Below are 21,013 nucleotides of genomic sequence, written 5' to 3'. Positions count from 1 at the left end.
AACTATCCGGCGGGGCGGTCTAAAAGTAGATCATAGCCTTGGATTGCTCTTATAACGCGCCGATACGGCACGCTTTCGCGTGTTCCATGTTCTTGGATTTTAGTGACGTACAATTCATAGGTACGCGCACTAAAAAGTTCTCCATGTGGAGAATGAATTAAGCTCCTGAGATCACTAGCCCGATGGACTATGGACTCCGGAGTAAATCCATCAGCCACTAAAGCAGCTTCTACATATCGTTCCACTCTGACCTGAGCGTCGATAATGGCTCCCATACGCCGGAAGTCCTGATCCCCCCCAAAATTGAGAAGTAAGTACCTGTCATACAGGATGTTCCTCCTTACTTCATCCGAAAAGATCGGCTGGTGCAATTCCGGCACAATAGGTTGAGGCACCGGCGGCAGAACCGGCGGGGCCATTATTTCTCCCCCTTGTGCTGGCGCCGGCTGGTTCGCCGAGGAAGAAGAATGTGCACAAATATCATTCAAAACTTCCTCTTCCGATCGAGTCATAGAGATGGGGGGGATATTGATCGAAGATCCTGAAGATCCCGAATCCATACCCCAAGTAATACAAAGAAGGGAATAAAAAGGAAGGGTGACTACGGTAGGGCACCCTATCCTTTTTAGACTTGCCAAAGTAAGGCGAAGGAATGCCAAACCGGCTCCCTTCGTCAAAAAAAAGAAATAAAGAGAAGATTGGCCGAAGAACCAAGAAAGGGCGTAAAACGGGAGACACACTGCTAGGAGTATTGAAAGTCTTGATAGACTTCCCCCTCCTAGCATAGCCCCTTTTGTTTTAGTAATCGTTAGTTCGCCCTTTCTTCCTTTCGTCTCCTTGATAGCAGGAAGTTCTCCAAAAGTATGAAAGGCTGGAGGACTTTGTATCATCCATTCCGGTGTGTTTGGATTCTGTTCAACAGCCCAAGGACTTGGAGCGCATCTTTTGTTGTTTCCACTGCTTGAAGTGATTGTTACGACCACGAAGAAACGACAAATCCCAACTACGGATATATAAGAGCCAGAACTGCTAAGGGCATTCCATCCAGCGTAAGCATCTGGATAATCTGGAATGCGACGTGGCATACCCGAAAGCCCTAAGAAATGCATGGGAAAGAAGGTCGGATTCACCCCGAAAAAAGTGATCCAAAAATGGATTTGACCTAAAGTTTCAGGATATGTCCGACCAAAGATTTTACCTACCCAATAGTGAAATCCTGCAAATAAAGCAAAAACGGCTCCCATAGAAAGTACATAATGGAAATGTGCAACCACATAATAAGTATCATGTAGAGCAATGTCTAGCCCAGAATTTGCCAGAACTATTCCAGTGAGTCCTCCTATGGTGAACAAAAAGATGGACCCTACAGCAAATAACATGGGTGTTTTGTATTGTATCGAACCCCCCCACATGGTAGCGATCCAACTAAAGATTTTGATTCCAGTGGGGACAGCTATGATCATGGTAGCTGCGGTGAAGTAGGCACGGGTATCAACGTCTAAGCCCACAGTAAACATATGATGAGCCCAAACAAGAAATCCAAGAACACCTATACTGATCATGGCATAAACCATGCCTAGATACCCGAAGACCGGTTTTCCCGAAAAAGTAGAAACGATATGACTTATGATACCGGATCCAGGCAGAATGGGAATATACACCTCTGGATGGCCGAAGAACCGAAAGAGATGCTGGTATAATATGGGGTCTCCCCCCCCAGCGGGATCAGAAAAGGTTGTATTAAAGTTTCGATCGGTTAATAACATGGTAATTGCCCCTGCCAGTACCGGAAGTGATAATAAAAGTGGGAATGCTGTCACTAGAACGGACCACACAAATAGGGGTGATCTATGCATAGTCATTCCAGGTCCACGCATGTTGGAGATAGTTGTTATAAAATTGATAGAACCTAAAATGGATGAAACACCAGATAGATGAGGACTAGAAATTGCTGAATCAACTGCTCCTCCAGAATGGCTGGTAATACCACTTAAGGGCGGATAGACCGTCCACCCAGTGCCGCTACCCACTTCTACTAAGGCTGGGCTTAATAGGAGCAAGAGACTTGGTGGCAACAACCAGAATGAAATATTATTTAATCGTGGAAATGCCATGTCAGGCGCACCTATCAGAATCGGAACAGACCAATTACCAGATCCACCTATCATCGCCGGCATAACCATAAAAAAGATCATTAAAAAAGCGTGAGCCGTTATTAAAACATTATAAAGTTGATGATTCCCACCAAGAATTTGATCGCCCGGTCGTGCTAATTCCATACGAATCAGTACTGAGAAGCATGTGCCCATCACTCCGGCAATGGCACCAAAGATGAAATAGAGAGTCCCTATATCTTTGTGGTTAGTTGAGAACAGCCATCGGACCAGATTTGTCGTAAAATTGAGATTCTTTTGTTTACTTCCTTATCAGAGAAGGGTCCCTCTTAGGGAGCTGGGGCTTATTTTTTGCAAAAAGGGGAACTAATACACAGGGAAAAGGCTTACTAGAAAAAAAAGACTAACTAACTACATAGCTACTTACATAACATAAGAGAATAAAATAAAGTCACTCTCTCCAACCTTTTATATATCCGGCTTTCTAAAGTAAATATGAGATTTGCGTTGGTTTTTCCAACGAACCTAAGCACTTTTTTCTTTATCATTCGGAAGAGCTCTTTTTGTGGTCTCACTTTACCACCATCTGAAATGCGCGATACTTCGATTGGTGGAAGCCAGTCTATGAAGATTCCCCCTTTTCTTACGTGCAATTCCCCTCTTTCGGTAAGCATCCAGTATCTCATCAAATGAACATTGCTCTAAGCTTATCCTGTAGCTTATACGTCGTTTGAAAGCTGCTTCAAGGGTCCAACGAATAGCTAAGGTTTGTTGACGATCCCTGGCTACAATCCTGGGGACATCATAAATAGTACCTGCTCTTCCTACTCTTTCCACTTCGCATATGGGCTTTATATTCTCTAGGGCGTCAACCATAAGTTTGATTACATCGCGTTCAGTTCGAGCTGGGCGATGAAAAGTTTGATAAACAATAGCACGAACTCTCGTTTTTTTACCTTCTTTCATGCGAAAGTTGACCAACTTCTTGATCAATTGTTTTTGCTCACCATCCAAGTCCCCCATATAGCTTATAATTTCCGAGCAATTGGAAGCCGCTTTCGATGACGAGGCCGAAGAATTTATATTACGCGATCGTGACTGTCCATCTTTATCAGCCAACTCCCCAGTTTCCAACAGTGACTGTCTCTGATCCCCCTATTTCTTCTGAGCAATAGAGTGTGAGTGATCCGCTAAGTCAACCGACCCTTTTCCAAGTTTCGGTGTCCGTAGGAATGGAAGCTTTATTTCAAAGCCTTGTGTTCATTCTCAGCCCTTCAGTCAGGAATTAGCGTTCGACCTTCTCTCCTACGCCATTACTGATGGACAAATCTGTTTGGAAACAGAGCTCTTTTATCGCGGAATTAGACCTTGACGTGAACAGACGCTTTCTCGGAGAAAGCCTTTTTTTCTTTGTTCACTTCCCTTAGCTTTAATCGGAACCTTTCTTTTATACGCTTTCTTCTCTTAAGAGATTTTTTTATAGTGACAGCTGATAGGGAAAGCTTACTCTTTGATAGACCAAGCCGAAAGACAGACACATTTCCATTTTCTAAAGCCACGCCCCTTCCGCCTGTCCTTTCCTGACTCTGTCGACGGTATGCTTGATGATAGGATGGTAGGATTGATGGGTATGCCTGTCCGAATGTTGAGCCGATATACCTTCTTTACAGCCTCTCGAGAAAGAAAAATGGAAGTCTCCGGTCGGCCCTAAAACTACTGACTTTCCGGCAAGACCGGTTGCGGATTCAACCTCGGCTTCACTTAGAATACGTAAATTTCCCATATGCCCACCTTCCAGCTCTAAGCTAGTCCCTACTGATGCCTATTTCTTTGGTCTCATTCTGTAAAACTACTAACTCCTTCTACAGCAGGAATAAGGGATTCGTTACGAACACTAACGCAAACAACGTCTTTTTTTGCCGTTGATGGTTGCAGCTTCTTCTCTCGTTATGCACCGGGTACGAGTCAGGCTTTCCGGGACTGGCTATCTCGGCGGGATTTTGCTCCTTATTTCGGGCTTTCGCGCCTTGCCTAGCCATTTTCATACCTAGGAACCGCCTTGAAGCCTTTTGCTCGTCTATGCCCTTCTTCGTACCACCTTACGCAAGAAACTTTCTCAGATTGGGGCAAATCCTGAGACTGACTTTCTTTCGTCTGGAAAGCCCTCGGGCGATCTCACCAGAGAAAGAAGAGTTCTCAGCTCCCAGTCAACGGTCCAGGTCCAGGTCCTAAAACTACCGCCTTTGCTTTTGCAGCAGAATCTATGTCAGCTGGATTTCCATCATCACTGGCAGCTAGATTAGCCCGGCTAACTTGAATCAGTTTACTTGACTTCTATTTGAAACTACTCCTCATCCGAGGTAGAATGCTTTTCTGCTGTTCAAAGAAATGCTTACCAGGTCTGGGCTCGATCCCAATAGCCTTATTAGTTCCTTAGCCTGCCGGGAATTCTTATATACTCCATAACCAGAGAACTTTCTCCGGATCATATCCAGTAGCAAGCATCCCTTCCTTAGATTAGATTCGAGAGTAGGCATGCCCAGACCCAGCCCAGCTTTGCATCATTACTCGCGGTTGGTTAGGAGCGGCGTCAGGGGAAGGAACGGGGGCATGGGTCTCTCGGGAGCAAAGGCTTCGGTTGGGATAGAAGCATAGGTACCCAGAGCGGAAGATCCACCGGCGGATCCTACAGCAGAGGCAGAGGTAGCTGGAGAAGCTGCAATGGTAGTTTATTATGTTGAGTAAGTTGAACCAGCCGAAGAAAAATAAGAAGGTAGCAGCTACTTCTTCTGCTTCTTCGGTTGTTGCCGCCTAATTAGCTACGATCAATGAAAATCTCGTAAGAAAGCTGTGCCACGAACAGCGCTTTGCCCCTTCTATATAAGCTGCACTGCGCTGAATGAGAAAGATCTCCTGCCCCCATCTATTTGTTGTGGGGTTCTTTACTTGGTTAAAAACCGTTCATTTTCCTACAAGCAAGTCTTTCTTTCAATTGTGCAATTAGTTCTCTCTAGGCAGCCACCATCAGGCGCCTTTACGCAAGATGAACTCTCTTCCTAAAAGTACACCGCACATATTGTTACTCTTTAGCCATCTATGAATCCTTTTCAGAGTCCTCCGGTCGAGTTGGAAAACAACCCTTGAGACCTCGTCGCGGCGTTAGCAGCCATTGACATTGACGATGTGATGTATTGAAGACTAAGCGAGCCAGCCTAGAACGGAACAAAAAAAATTTCAATGAAATGAAGTACACGCAACTACGCCTGTGAACTCGGATAGCCTTTCAGCATTCCTTGAATCTACCCTAGGAAAAGGCACTTTCTTTTCTTATGAGATTTTTAGTTAGAGGTAAAAGAGCCCAAGACGCGCATCCACCAGATAAGCCATATAGTTCTTTGTGATCCTCAAGTTCAAGTCGTTGGACGCTTCGTGTCCCTGCCCCCTTTCTCTTCCTTGGGCTTTGGGCTTTTGTCCAACTTCCAACTCAATATCTTAGTCATCTTTCTTCAAAGGCCGTTGATTCTGCTTCCTTGATTGAATAATCGAAGGTGAATCAATAAGACAGTACCGGGCGTGTGATAACAACACTTGCTTTCGTGCTGGAATTACCTTGGTGTCACTCACCTATCTTTGCCTTGCTTGGCTCCTGTATACTAAAATGGCTGTCTCGCTGTCTACTGGAGCTCGGATCCGACTAAAAGTGGGTTCGTGTATATGCGCCCTGCCCAGAGCTAGCCTGAAAGAGCAGCCGTGGAGAGTCTTGGCTACCATGCCCGGGAGTGCTTTCGAGAAGACATGCACCTTTCTAAGATCTTCTTCTTTGTCTTGAGAACAGCCTCCTTCTCTATCTATTTCCCCTCATTTGCACGAGATGACGGGATTACTTGCATACTCGTAAGGCATGATTTTTCCACTTGCTTGAAGCTCTCTTCCCGTGTCGATGAGGGGCTATTCCTTTCAACCAAAACAAGTTGAAACCTATCTTCTAGCGTAACTTGCGCAACACTCTTTTTTTTTCCTGCCGGAATGTGCTTTTATTCTAAACATCATTGCATTAGAAAAGTGCTTCGGATAACTATTAGCGGTAATCTACGCCCAGTGTTGCCAGGCAATTAAATCCGACTCCGCTTACTAACTTAGTCGAAAGACTAAGCCTTCACCCGGGGCTAGCTGCGTGGCATCAACCCGTTCGTTATCACAGAATGCTTTTCTCGAATGCAATGATGTTTAGAATAAAGCAAGATTCACTTGACTACGGTCGCGTGGTTTCTTATAGAATTCTTATGCACCGTAGGTTCTGAAAGATGCTCGACCAGCGGGAGTAGGTCTTATAGAGAAAGAGATAGAGTAGATAAGCTGTGCAAGAGATATAGTCTAGTAGCAAGTATATGCTTATACAGCTATACAGTCTAGTAGCAAGTATTGCAAAGTAGCTATATTGTATAAAGAGAATACCTTCTTAGATGTCCTTTAATCTATGCCATGAAACCCTAATGGTGCTTCTCGGCAGTAGGTAAACAGCCTTCTCTATTCCTCCTTACCAACTACCTAATCTTGAGGATTGTCGTTCAACGGCTAAACACGAAACAAAAAGGGCCTAGTACCCCGACTTACTATTTATTGTACTAAATGTAATATTAATATGTGCCTTGGTCATGGATGAAATTAAGTACATCATTAAAGATATAATTAAGACTGAGATCTGATCAGAGGATGCTTCTCGTTCATGCCACGGAACGGATAGGAAAAAAGATTGACTAAATCAAATAAGGAAGATAGAAGTAGCTGCAATTGCTATTGAATCTGCTGCGCGTGGAAGGTTTGACGAAGTACCATTTCATTGAATTTCGCATAGTCCTTTCTTTCGATCGCATTAACATGGCGCTGTCTTCTCTTTAATCCTCTCGAGTCGAGCAAGAAAGGTAATCGTATCATCCATGGCTAAAAGACTTTGATTTCTGACCGGATAGTCAATCAATATGAATCGCAGGAATGAGAAAAGAAAACAAAGGGGGAGCTTTCTATATATTAGCGTATACCTCTCATTATCAGACTCCGAATTAGACTCAGGTGACTCAGACTTAGACTGAATTCCCGGGACATTTCTCTTTAAAAGAAAAAAGAAAATGGAATGAAACTCTTACCAGCTGGTTCAAATCAACCATTGGACTGAGGCAAGGGTGCCCGTTGTCACCTTACTTGTTCATAATGGGATCGGAGGGGCGCTAAATTATTAGTTATTAGAAAGGAGAAGATTGCTACTGGTACCTTGAGAGGCTTTCAATTCACACCTCAATCTCCTGTGAGATCTCATACCCCCTATGCGGATGTTTGTACTCCTATAAAGGTTGCTTTGTGGCGAGGTGCTACGATTTTTTTCATTTTACTCTCGTCGAGTTAGCTCACTTCCTTTTCTTTTCTTGAGCTATAGAGCAATAGGAGGTTGATGGTCAGTTCAAGCAAGGGTTCCATCTTGGCAAATTCATTCCTTATTTTCTGCGTACTCTAGCATTACCTTTCAACTAACTGGTCTATTTTTTTCTCTGGCCGGGATGTCCTGATATGGTTTCTGAGTAGTTGTAGTGCACTTATCGACTGCTAACCGCCAGGTGTGCGTTGTGTAACTCCAGCCATAGCCTGCACTCCCCGGAAAAGCATTTTCACGTCTATTCGGTCCGCAAAAAAAGAAAGGGGCGTAACGAGCAGTCTACTCATGTACGAAAGGGGGATATTCCGACTCAATGCAAGAAGTTCCTTTCGTCGCCTCCCCCCTTACCATGTAGCCCCTTCTTACTATTTCCCCAGGTACCCTTTATAGATAGAGGATAATAGCCTTGGATCTTCTCTTATGCGGTTAATCCACTCACGAAGAACCTCTGCTTCCGTATCCGCCGTCTAGTTCATTATTGATGGATTGTATCGGCGGTTTGGTTATAAACTTAATGAATTTCGGGAGACGGAGAGAGCTGCCACTTTGGTCGTCTTCTTTCATTTCAAACTTCAAATTGATCGAATTGTTTCAAGGTTCTGCGCAGGCGGTTGCGCGTTGTAATCAGGCATTTCGATCCCATATTTTGTGTTGTGAAGGATTTAGCCACTTGTGCCTGTTGTTGCTGTTGATGCACCTGAATTTGCTGCTGAGGTGGGAATGACCTCCTAGCTACAGCAGCATTCTCGTTGGCATTGGCGTAGTCATAAGGGACTAAAAGTAGTTCGTCTTCGATCCGATCGCCCATTCGCGTTTAGGTGTGATTCAAAGAGGCCGCGGTAACGCGAATCAACACTTTGATTCGCGTGGCCTTTGACAGAACTCTTTTAAACCTTGATAACTTGCTTGTTTTCTTACTTCCTGGGGATACTCGTTTCTTTGCAAAGCTTATAGTTTATTTAGCACCTATAAGGTGAGATACGGGAAATTGACCATACTGCTTTGTCATAGGAAATAATGACAACATTGGCGACCAAGGAGTGGCGAAAGCAATCCAAGAACTCATAAATAGGCCTTATTCCTTGGGCTACTCTTAGTTTTTTTAATGAATAGTATAGCATGAACAACCAGAAGCCGCAACAATAGAATAGTATCAACGAAAGGCTCTTCCACTTCTATTTATTTACTATATAAGCTGTTCGACTGACTCGTTGGCTCCGCGTTCATGAAATTCCAATATCAACAACATAAAGCAAATTCTTCGATCTTAATTTCGGGCGTATGGAATTCGTTCATCTCTAGTACTGAGAATCGAAGGGGAAGGGGAATCCATCAAGGTTTTTGGCTCGCAATAAAGCTAGGGTCCTGATCGAGCAACTAGTAGTCCTATCTATCCACCTCTCCAGACACAATATCTTGAGTACCTATGATGGTGACCACATCTGCTGGCATGTGATGTTTGGACATAGAATCGAGTCCTTGTGAATGGGCAGAGCCAGGTGCTCTTATTTTACGACGGTAGGGACGATTGCTTCCATTACTGACCAGAAAGACACCAAATTCTCCTTTAGGTGCTTCAACTGCGGTATAGGTAGAAGGAGCTGGTACGGAAAAACCTTCTGTATAAGGTTCGAAATGGTGAATTGAGGTAGAGTAGACCGATGATCTTGTAGTCATTTGGCCGGCTATTGAAAGAAAAAGCTTGCATCTGCTCCCCCTATTATATAACCGGTCCCATCTCTCTCCAAACCTAACGTGGTAGTTTCCCATCATAGGGCTTTCTATCTATAGATTGAGCCATTACCAAGGAGCTAATTTCATTCGTTCAGAACTCAGTTGACTGCTTCTATAGATAAGGCGGAGCGTCCTTGTCCTTGGTTCAGCATTCTAGCGCATAGGGCTTTGGCGCTACTACAGCGCTTCGCTAACTCGAAGCGCCTCGCTATGAGAATATAGCCTCGCGCTAACGCTCGGCTAAGTCTTGAACCTTCGCGCTGACCGTTCGCTTTCTCAGTAGCAAAAGCGCTTCTCTTTGCCCCTTAAGTAGAAGGACAAGAAAGATGTTATTGGTTTTCTTGCTCCCGCTTCCTCATCTGCGCTCATCAAGCCAGCTTTGCTCTTTGGGAGGTGAAACAGCGGTTGAGGCGGACATTTCGAAATGACAGCATCGAAGATAGATTTATATCTATACACGGTTACGGTTATCTCGGACTGCGTTCCGGAAAAAGTAGCCTACTTGAGTTGAGGGGCGGGCACTCCTGTCTTTCAACCCCACTATACTATTCATAGTTGTGGGGGCACTGTGTACTTACAGCCTCTACGATAAGCAAGTGAATGGGCCCGGTGCGTGGCGAACGGAACGGTTCATCAAGAACATTTTCGCCTCAACTCCCTAAATAGGAAGGGGGGACTTTAAAAACTTTAAAAATAGGGCTAATTGCTTCCCACCTGACTGTGATAGCCCTCTCGAAACCTTACCTTATTGGAGCTTTGTAACTAGTGACCGGGTTCCCGCCGCTAGAGCGTTTTCCCAGTGCGCGGAGCCCCAACGAGTAAGGTTTTAGTGGTTTATCATTGGGTCCATAACGCTAATCCTTCTTTTTGTGCTACTCCTAGGGCGGGAAGAAGAGAAGAAAACGCGAGGCGTTCTCTTGGTTTCCCAACCTGTTGCTTCTAAAGACTGCCCTCTCTCGGCTGGATGTTGGTCCAGCCTACTACGAGTATCCCGTATCCAGCAACCTATACAAAGGGCATCAAAGCCCTTTGTATAGGTTGGAGCTATGAAGCTGACCTTCTTTTTCTTAAAAAAGGAAAGGGCCTTTTCAGCTGATGCGCAGGAGCGCACTTCCGCTTTCCCTTTACTAGTAGGGGGTCCCGTGGTTCCTATGCCGCCGCCCTTCCCGGTCCTTTTCTTTTAGTGCTTCGACCCGAAGCGATAGCTTCTAGCTAGTTCAGTGGATAAGATGGCTGCGCTCCAGCTCACTCAAGAATGGGACGGCAGTGGTCCGCCGGCAAGCTCGTTCTGATCTTGGACGCAGTACATTGGAATCCTGAAGTACCACCACGAACGCTACCGCGCGCCCGCCTGCGGTGCGGTAAGGCACCACCCTGTTGTGCCAGCAGCCAACTCCGGCGTGTCCGCTTAGTTATCCTCATCAAGCCACTTACTTGATGTCTAGCTTCCCAACTGGTAGGCGGTTCCTTTTCCCCCAGATCAATGAATAAGGTAGAAGTCAGTTGATTCTTCCGAAGAACCGGAAGCGAAGCGCTATGCCGGGGCGGGGAGACGGGAAAAGAAACGGCTCCGAAGAAAGAAATTGGGGTTCCCAATGCTTCTCCACGCTCAACGAGATGCGCCAACCTCGGGATGCTTTACTCCTAACCCCACAAGGTTCCGAGACGGAGCTTAACCTGAGTCTCGGTTAAGAACGGCGATGATCCACGTTTCACACGGCGCACGATTCCATGGATAGTTTCATTCGACATCGTGATGGAGGACATAGCTTACGATCATCGGCTTTGATCATGCCACTAGGCATTTTATTAGGACATTGCACAATGATCCGAACACTTTGTCGCATCTCTTCGATACGAATACAGTAACGATCATAGCGATCTCCTCTGGTACCTACTGGTACGTCAGGATCCAATTGGTCATGAACATCGTAAGGTGCTGCTCTTCGCGAATCCCAGCATACCCCTGGTTGGGATGGGTAGGCCCACCACTTAACTTTCACTTAGGCCCGGGCCAAGTAAGTGGGGGACCCTGCCGGGCTCCCCCCCCCCCAAAAAAAAAACAAACTGTACGTGAGAGTTTCCCTTCATACGGCTCGAATCATTCTCAGATGCCCCGAGAGGCGTCCTTTCCTTGTTTGTTGGGTTGGTTCACGCGCGCGCAAACGAGCACCGGCCGCAACAGCAGGAAACTATGACCAATAGAGTAAGACACTTAGCTACACCCGCACGCAAAAGGAATGTGGTTCTGGTTGAGGCTTTCTTTCCCTTATTAGTTTATTAGTAAAGGGGCGCGGGACGTTCGCGGAGTCCGTGCCTATCATATCAAAAGGGTCGTAGAAAGAGAACCCGGCCGCCTATTTCATTCGACGTTCCGGGGCGGGGGCCCGCCCGATTCGACCTACTTTTGGATAACAAGAAGGCGAGCTTCTCCGCTTTGATCACATAAAAGCCCAGTCAGCCACCAACTCGGTGCAGGTCACGTGACCTGCAGTTCGGCCTTCGCTTTTTGAGGCTTCCTCTACCCACATCTCTATGTGTCCGCAGCACTTCCATATGGAGAAAGATAGGCTTACCATGTTCCATCAATAGCACCTAACCTATGCCGATTTTGGCGGACCGTGCTCCACCCCGGTGAACTCATGCGGTTCCGACGTGCCCAGAGGCCAGAGGCGAATCCGTTCACGGTCCGTAGGACCAACACCATTCGAAGGTGGGTGGCCCGCCCCGCCCAGAACAGTCATGTTTGACTGGGCTTACACACATTCGCTCACTTACGCTGTCCCCCCTCAGCTCACCCTAGCCCCGCCAGGCCTTTTGCTTTTCTAACGTAAGCTCCAAGGCTTCACACCAAGTCTTCACTGACATAATATGCGTGCTTTAGTAGGGTCAGGCAGAACCGTTGTTACCTGATGGGAACTCCCCCCATATTGCTATCAATGTCTTCATGTCGCACGACCTCTTAACATTACACCACTGAATCCCCAATCCTTTGCTTGCTGTGCAGTGACAGTACCAATATCCACTAATCGTTGTTTCCAGATACGGTTGCCGGTTGACATCTCTTCTAATTCGTCGATACGAGAAGCAAATTGTTGTGTGGAGGAATCAATATCTCGACATAAGCCAAGAGGCAGATCTTGTGCCACTCCACCTGGTCGTATGAAACTGGCATGCATCCTGGCTCCCGAGACTCTTTCATAGAATTCCAACAATTTCTCCCGCTCCTCAAAAGCCCACAGGAACGGGGTTGATGCTCCCACATCCATAGCATGAGTAGTTAAAGCAAGTGAATGATTTGAAATTCGAGTTATTTCACGGAATAACACTCGTATATATTGAGCTCGTAATGGTACCTCGCAATTCAAAAGTCTCTCTACGGCTGAAGAATGAGCGTGTTCTTGGGCCATCGTAGAAACATAGATAGGGTCAACGACGGAACGAACAACGAAACTTTACGACAGCTTTTTCGTACACGTTCACTTGCATCACATACACAAGTGCTCTCTGAACCGTGCAATAAGGTCACCCATAACACGGCTCTCCCACTTGAGTTATCTTAGCCCCAGGCCATGCTATTCAATAATTTTTTAAAAATGTCGGCGTAAGGTAACAACTAGTATTGAAAGCAGGTCGCCTTTGGAATATGAGTAGGGCTCCTAGGTGGCGCGTTCGTGGAGGCAAACCGAAGGAAGAGCAAAAGGAAGGTTGGGTGCTTGTGGGGCGAGGCCGCCCGGCCTCGAATAGGCGGGGGCCTAGCTCTAGCTCCGGGTCCCCCCTGCTTGCGGAAATGAATGGATCAGAAGGGGGCTGGGTTCTCGATTTCCGGGCCGGGCGGGAGGTGAGGCCATAAGATAAGATTGCCCTCCCGGTAAGGAAGAGGAGAAAAGGGTGCTGTCATCTATCTCGACCAGTTTCCTGAGGCGTTGGAAATCCAGACCGGTTCAGAGAATCACTGGCGCTATTTAGCCCTTCGTTTCGCCAACAAAGAAGTCATCCTTGACGATTTCCCATTCCTTCCCCGCCTCTCTTCGCCATTCGATGCCTCTGCCTTCCCTTTCTATAACATACCCAGGCGCTCTCCTTTTCAATCACTAATAAAAAAAAAGACCAATAAAAGCCCTATCTAAGTAAAGCTTCGTCTGTTCTTTTTCCGGCTCCAGGGGACTTTACTTGACCCACTCTCCAGTCTCCCGCACTGCTCAAGTAAGTGTGCGACTCCGTATGAGGACCTCCTTCCCTTCTGCCCACTCTCCGTTCACACGGTTCTCAAAGCAGAGGAGGAAGGTTGGGCAGGAGGTACCACGAGCCCTCTGTCCCACACATCTATCCAGAAGCAAGTGTAGTTCACCGGTTCCACCGAATGCTCCTAATCTCTCGGCAAAGATCGTGTGAGTGTGCAGTTATGCTTCGGATGCTTCGCCATAGAATAGATCGACCCAGTTCCCTTTTCTTTTCCGGTGCACTCGCTTTATATCTCCGATACACAAGGAAGGACGCGGTGGGAAGGAAGCAGCCCTAGCCTCTGTCCGGCCGATCATTCCGCTGGCATCTCGCATTCACGCCCCCCCTTTGACTGCCGCTCGGGGATGTAGTTGTAGATACATTAGTCTTAGTGGGTCGTTGGCTCCACTTGTTATCTCCTTCTACGACATGCTGTTGTCGTCGCCATATTCCATATGTCACTTAGTCATCTCTGCCTCACTGCGGGTCAGCACCTCCGAAAGAAACGGAGGACTTCATTCAGTGACCCCGCGATCGCCCTCTAAACGATCAGAATAAGGTAAAGCTTGAAGATAAGTTTTGTACTCTATTAATTTCTCAGTCCCTCTAGTCGGGTGGGCGCCGGCCGGTCTTTCGACCAGATCCCCCTAAAAACCGTACGTGCGGGTCTCCCCGCATGCGGCTCACGCCATTCGAGGTGGCCCAGTCCAGCATTCATTCGCAAATCCTGTAGTGAAATTGAGACTGCTCGATCTCGGAAACTAATTCGCGTGTAGGCAGCGCTGTCTGTCGTACCGTTGACTCTATTCATAGAATTTGTCTTACATTTTTTTATTTTATAGAGGCTTGCCCCCTATTTTTCCAAGAATTCATGCACTTCCCTTTACTCCATAGGGCCTTCTCTAATAGGGAAAAGCCCTCCATTTTCGTCAAATGACCCGGCCTCCCCTGGCGCTTCCACCATCCGGGCCCCCTTTCCTCCCTATGCTCCCCCGGCGCGGGCCTACCACGCTTCGCGCCTGCGGCGTTTTCGCCAGACGGCCTTTGCCAGTAGTGCCGTCCTCCCCGCTGGCTGTATAGGCGGGTTGTCCCTCGCTGCTGCGTTCTGTTAGGCTATGGATTACAGGAACAAATGTAATTGAATGGAACAGCAGGCGGGTTACACGTTCCACTGTGCCGAGATGTGAGGTGCAGGTGGTGATGATCACCCCGGGGTATGCGCTAGCGCCCCTTGACAGGCACTCCAGAACCCGCCAACGCTCGTGAAAACCCGGGTCGGTCGGCCCTCCATTCGTCCGACCGGAGATGTGGATAACGGGGCCACCTTCACAACCTTCTCCCTTCTGTCCCTATGTTGTAGTAAGGTAGGGTGGTTTGCTTGAGTTGCTCAACCGCCCCTTAGCCTGGTGCTCATGACGCGCTACGGAACCTCCACCGTGCCGGGGGACCAAGCAGGGCATAGCTAGCGGCATAGGAGCCGACTCGGCATCAGCGGCTTCGTGCCGCACTGGAGTGATCCAATATGTGGTTCCGCACGTTCCACCACTTCTCCGTTCATTTCCAATACTAATCGTGAAACACCATGAGCAGCAGGATGTTGAGGTCCGAAATTCGAAGTGAAATTTTTGATTTGCTCGTTCCTAGTCGTCATGGGAAAGAAAGGCAGAAATAATAAAGAGATTATTCCCTTAGAGCTTGTCCAATACCACCAGTACCAGAAACGCATCTCCTTCGCCCGCGCAAGATACTTCTATGCCAGCCGGGAAAAATGGCTCTGTTATGAAACAAAGCGGCAGACGGGCTCATTTTACCGGTATTCCCTAATTAGTGGCCTTAGGAGATTAGGGTCCCCCCTTAGATTCTCCGCTCATCCGCGGGGGGTTTCCGTATCCGTCTCCGCGGGGATCTCCAGATCGTAAGACATTATCGCCCTCGCGGCACTTGAGTATATTTCTGTCATTTCCGGAAAGTGCACGGGCAGCCGTCCTTTCCCTTTTTCACAATGTTCGTGAAGTTGCTCACGAATCAAAGTTTGAATGTCCCTTCGAAGTGCCGCACGCTCTTTTTTTTGATCGGTAGCGGGGTGGGCTACTTCCGTCGGTGCTGGCCCCCCGTTCTGGAGCCAGCGGGTTCTGAATGACCTCCCTCTCACGGTTTAAAAGTGGTTAACCCGTCTCGAAGAAATCCATATCGTCCCTCCGAAAAAGGTGTATCAATTACAGCCAACTCCCCTGTCTCTTTCCCAACAAACCCTACTCCTTTTTTTCTAGAAATGCTAACCAAGTGACACACCGGCCATGGGTCATGAAAGAGGTTGACCCCCATCCTCCTTAACTATGTACGGCCAATGAACTCCTCGCTTTAGTCCGTTCATTCTTTCTTTGGGCTCGGGTCGATAGTAGCCGTGGTAGTAATGTCCCGGAGCCCGGCTACCGACCCGAGGCGCCGAGTCATAAAGGGGCGTTAAACGTAATTATAGAAGGGCGTTACCACAAAAAACCGAGTCTTGGCAGTTCAAGTGAAAGTTTCTTAGACTAGTCCCACTAAGATGGCGGGGAAAACTTACTTCCGAGAGAGCTGCTTTCGCCTCGGAATTACCTAACGAGAGAGCCGATGCAAAAGTATAGCCCTTGACGCGAGGGAACGTCAGACAGACTTACCTCTGCTAACTACGTTTTATATAGACTGGAAGCTAGAGAGATACTAAGGTATAGTGCCGCTACCAGAGAAGGCTGTTTCATGCTAGGCGTCCACACCCACTACGCCCGAGCCGCATCCCCGGCACACTTGCTATATCTATATCCACTAACGCTTCATCCCACTTCATCCTACCAACTATACCTGATAGAAAGCCGTTCTATAACAAGTCAAGACAACAAGAAAGCAAGAAAAGGGTAGCGATTGGTTTGGGAGCGTCACGGGGGAAGAAGATAGAAGGGTAACCTATGACACCGGGGAGTTACGCTTTTTCTCCCGCCTCAGCTTCGCGGATGGGAGGAGGGCGAGAGCTGAGCCCGCACGCTCTATGCTTTTCCCCAGCTTTTCCTCCAGTAAAAGATTCGCTCGTATCCCCTGTGTCTAGGGATTCCTGGGGCATGAGTTAAGAATCTAGTAGATTGCTCTTTCTTTCGATTGAGCGTCGGTACTTTTTGAGTCTCTCTCTGTAGGCATGCAAAACAACAGAGCCACTGCTCTTCGGGGCGGTGAGGTGGACAATCCCTTATTCCAGCTTTAGAGGAGCATCTTTGCATGAATCAATACTAACTCCTCGGTCAGCTGACCTTCGATTTCGGAGATTAGAGCAGAAGAACTCCGTAACGGCGGAGAAGGGTTTCGCCTCGAATCAAAATGATTTCTCTTCTTCTCTTAAGAGATTTATAGTTAGGACTTGATCGAGGGATCAATTGACTCCGGAACATAAAGTAACAAACAAGACCAGAACCCCGTGTGGACTATGAACCAACAAAAAGAAGAATGCCTTTGAGCTCTTGTTCGAGTTCTTCCTTGATGACTGGAAGGGGAGACAGAAGTATCAAATTCCTCTTCTCCCTGGAGGCTTTCTGGCATTTCCGGAATGGGAAGCTCTCTGATCTTTCCTTCGAGTTTTTATTTTATATAAAAACGGTAAACAAAACAAAAAGTACAATAAATTTTTTATTTGCATGGCAAAAATGTAAAAATTTTTTACTAATCGTGAGATCTATATTCCAACATTTACAGAGGATTACATTAAGCTTTGGTTGAAAGATGCAACGTGCATCAAAGATTATCTCTTCAGATTCGTTAAATGGTCTGCGGACTTCAAATCGGGGGCTGAACCTTCAATCGTTCCTATGTGGATTCGGTTTCCGAATCTTCCGATCTGTTTTTTTCAATACTACTACCTTAGATATATTGCTAACGTAGTAGGCGAAGTGCTGTTAATCGAGGGTCCGGCCCCCAGGCTTTCTCGACCCGGTGTCACAAGAGTATGCGTTGAGGTGGATCTTCTCAAGAAAACCCTACTATACTAATAGGGTCTGGTTAGGCATGGGACAAAACGAAGGAAGATGGCATAAAATCGTCTATGAGAAGGACTTAAGGTATTGTACGTCTTGTTCCAAACAAGATCATGCAAAGTAAAACCGCAAACTTCATTCGAAAACCTCCAGTGCAACTGATGCAGCCAACAAAGAGAAGTCCAACCAGCAGCCGTCAGCTCCTAACTCGAATGCCTCTAGGAAAAAATCTGCACAAGGTCACAAAGAGGAAAAGCTCCCCCACGTCAAGTCTACAGGCCAACGGGCAACACCGTCCAATCATCCTTTTGATAATACATATTCTCTTCCAAACAATACTGCGGACAATCAGACGGAGCGGAATCTTTTTTAATAAATAAACTTCTCAGCACATACAGATTTCTGCCGATCCTTCAAGCAGTACTGCTTCTCATGATTCTGAGTTGAGGGTTGATTCTTCTCATCAGGTAATAGTAGATGCCATTGACTCATCTCTGGCTGCTAACAATTCCAACGTTGATAATTAGAGTATTCAGGCTATTATGCCTATTATCTCTCAGCCTGATCATGAACTCATAAACAACATGGAGTCTAATATATCCCTTGTTTGACTGAAATACAAAGATGATGCTAACGTTCCAAAGGAACAAGCTGCTCAGACCAAGGGATACTTATCGGACGCTGAACCTAGGAGAGAAGCAACCCCCTTTTTGCCTTTCAGTCATTTTTTACCATTTGTAAGGAATTATCTCAAGTGTTATCTACAGCTTCGATATTCAAGAACGCTGACTGTACCCAGAAATAGAATCTGAATCCTACAAGGAGAAACCAGATACATCTTCAATCAAAAAGTACAAGAATCGAACTTGAAGAGCTCCAGAAGGATTACTAGAGCGTTGGCTCGTTCTTTTCAAACTTCTTCCATTGTTTTGTTAGCCATGATTAATAACCTCTTGTGGAATATCAGAGGCATAGGCAACATCAAATCAAGAAGGAGGGTTGGCAAGCTTGTAAAGATGTATAATATCTCGTTGATTGCTATTCTTGAACCTCTTCACCATGCTAATAAGATTCAGGAATTCTCCAACAGAATTAGTTTTAACTTTTCATTGGCAAACCAAGAGGCAGATGATAAAATATGGCTCTGTTGGAATCATGAAGTTCATGTAGTGCTTGTCGGCGCGTTTGAACAGTGTATCGCAGTCGACATCGGCTTCCTTAATTCTGATCGGGTAAGGCTTACCGTTCTTTATGCAAAGTGCTCCATTCAACGGCTTCTTTGGGAAAAACTTCCATTACTGTCTTAAGACATACAAGGTCCATGGATGGTTGCGGGTGATTTTAACGCAATTTCAGATGTGTCTGAAAAACTTGGTTGCAGACCTCCAAATCCAAATCTTTTCTCTTTAAAAAAAAAATGCAATGATTAATGATTGTGGCATCATTCACTGCGGTTATGAGGGCAGCGAGTATACCTATACCTGGTCGAATACCCAAGAGTGGGGGCTGTGTCAAAGCCAAAATTGACTGAGTTGGTTCCATTTGCATTTCTCTCTGGATCATCTAATGCGTCTCCTCCTTCTGCTGTTCAAGTCCATTTGAGCGAAACTTGTCGCCAGCTCGATCAAACCAAGGTGGAGCGATATCCAAGAAAGCATTTAGTGTTTTGGTCATAGAGGGAGAATCCAAAGGCCAGGGCAATAACGATGTATTTACTAATCTCGCTAACACTTCCTGGTAAGACATCTTCTTCTGGTACTGCTGATCAATCTTCTCCTTAGCTACTTTAGCTGCAGGAACTCATAGCTACAAGAGACCTAGACTCGAGACGAGATTCGCCTCCGAAACTACCTTTAGAAAGAGAAGAGCAAGATCAAACTCTGTCTTCAGAGCTACCTGATTACGATCAACTGCTTTAGATAAGCCAGGGCTTAACAGCTCCTTACCTGATTACGATCAACTCCCGCAGGCGCAGGGTAGAGCTCCTCTTCCGTATCTGTTATATCTGCATCTTCCTCATATGTAGTTTCTATGCCTTCTGAAAGGCCTATTCTTGATCCACCATCCATCCCCCCCGAGAGGCTGTAAAGAAGGTATATCGGCTCAACATTCGGACATATAAAAGAAGTCGTGAACTCCAGAAAGGAGGGAACTCAAAGAAAGATACCTGCGAATGGTACTGCTACTTTAAAGCCTAGGGCTAATAGCAAGACAGAGAGATTCGTGGCGTGGAGAGATGTGCTAGACTCTATTTTTATCCTAATAGCCCCATCCTCTTTCAGATTCCAGTTACCATCAGATTGAATGAAAGGGATGACCAGCAGATGATAGCAAGGCTAAACAGATTCGAGATTCTCGACCAGATGAGCGAACAGGGCAAGCACGTACTACCAGAAGAGTAGACCTCAGGGCGAGATAAAGGTGAGGGCCGAAGAAGGCATTGACTTGAAGGGGACTTACCTGTAAGTGATATCTAGTAAACTACCTTATGTGTGATGCAAGGTTTTCTTACTCTGTGTCGGTCGTTGTAGTTGATATTGATTCGATAGGCCTCTTGTATTAGAAAAGACTTCATTCTTCCACTTTCTCGTGCTACTTAACTCACAGTAGTGCACTCAATAGCCTAAGAGTGGCTTCAAAGCTGAGAAGAGAGGAGACATAGTGGTCACCCCCGAACCGACCGGATCCCACGAGTGAATCGAAAGTTTGATTTCGCCTTAATGTTTCTTAGGGTTGAAAGAGAAAAATGAGATGTCCGAAACCAGCATTGAGTGAAGTTCCTTCCTCTATAGCAGCTGATTCCAAGCAATGAAATTACCTCCTTAATAGCTTCTTTGGACAGCTAGTCTTTCCTCTGCTACATCCGCTGATCAGGATAGAAGGTCACGTGAATTCCAACTCAATCTTTTACACCGGTGTATCGTACTCTCTCGACCAGGTCATCATAAGAAAATACTGCTAAATCTTTCCGAAGTGAGAGAAGGGGGGAAGGCGCGCTACAACTAACATAACAGCCAGCTGAAAAACGTTAGCTAGCTAGGCTAGCGCGCAATGGCATTCTCTGATAGGGGCTCGCTTCTTCAAGCTCCGCCCAACCTATACAAGGTGCTGCTCGCTTTCTCTCAGCCACCAGTGGCTTATGTAGTGGTCGGCATTCCTACGTGCTCCTCCTTGCCCCCCCACTTAAGAATCCAAAGGTTACCTTTGGATGTTGTCGTGACGCTTTGGTTACGAAGGTTCCCGGGGTCGAATGGATTCAGTCAGCGAAAGTCCCCCCAACTCAATCAATATCAACAACATGTCGTGACCGGTTAGGCTTGGTTTATTTTGTCAGAAAATAAAGTAGGTTTCGGGGGTTCATTGATTAGTACACCTCAGGTGCTGGTAAGGTCGGGACCGTGGTCGTCCGTCTCCGGTTTGCCGGCCGAGAATATTTCAGAGATTGACCAGCCAGCTGGGTTGGTTTGGCTTTTCTTTTCTATTGAAAAGGAGTCAGCTGTCTGCGCGAGTCACCT

The 21,013-nt window shown here is 46.5% G+C and overlaps 5 protein-coding genes across 5 annotated transcripts; 1 reads left to right on the top strand and 4 right to left on the bottom strand.

Annotated features, from left to right (window-relative positions):
* Positions 1-2: 2 nt before the first annotated feature.
* Positions 3-2,309, bottom strand: cox1 (cytochrome oxidase subunit 1). Its single transcript has one exon. The coding sequence runs from the start codon at positions 2,307-2,309 to the stop codon at positions 3-5; it is 2,307 nt and encodes a 768-aa protein (YP_010185117.1).
* A 381-nt stretch (positions 2,310-2,690) lies between these two features.
* rps7 (ribosomal protein S7) lies at positions 2,691-3,137 on the bottom strand. The gene has a single exon. The coding sequence runs from the start codon at positions 3,135-3,137 to the stop codon at positions 2,691-2,693; it is 447 nt and encodes a 148-aa protein (YP_010185116.1).
* Positions 3,138-8,928: 5,791 nt separating this feature from the next.
* Positions 8,929-9,315, bottom strand: orf128a (hypothetical protein). The gene has a single exon. The coding sequence runs from the start codon at positions 9,313-9,315 to the stop codon at positions 8,929-8,931; it is 387 nt and encodes a 128-aa protein (YP_010185115.1).
* On the bottom strand, positions 8,929-15,151 carry nad7 (NADH dehydrogenase subunit 7). Its single transcript has 5 exons — positions 15,009-15,151; positions 14,041-14,109; positions 12,234-12,699; positions 11,001-11,246; positions 8,929-9,189 (listed from the first exon to the last, which is right to left on the bottom strand). The coding sequence occupies exons 1-5, from the start codon at positions 15,149-15,151 to the stop codon at positions 8,929-8,931; spliced, it is 1,185 nt and encodes a 394-aa protein (YP_010185114.1).
* Positions 15,152-18,436: 3,285 nt separating this feature from the next.
* On the top strand, positions 18,437-18,805 carry orf122a (hypothetical protein). The gene has a single exon. The coding sequence runs from the start codon at positions 18,437-18,439 to the stop codon at positions 18,803-18,805; it is 369 nt and encodes a 122-aa protein (YP_010185113.1).
* The last annotated feature ends 2,208 nt before the right edge of the window (positions 18,806-21,013 follow it).

The sequence above is a fragment of the mitochondrial genome of Apium graveolens, assembly GCF_009905375.1.
Source record: "Apium graveolens strain L.+W99A mitochondrion, complete genome".
Classification (NCBI taxonomy): domain Eukaryota; kingdom Viridiplantae; phylum Streptophyta; class Magnoliopsida; order Apiales; family Apiaceae; genus Apium; species Apium graveolens.
The sequence above is the reverse complement of the archived record's forward strand: the minus strand, read 5'-3'. Positions and strand labels throughout refer to the sequence as shown.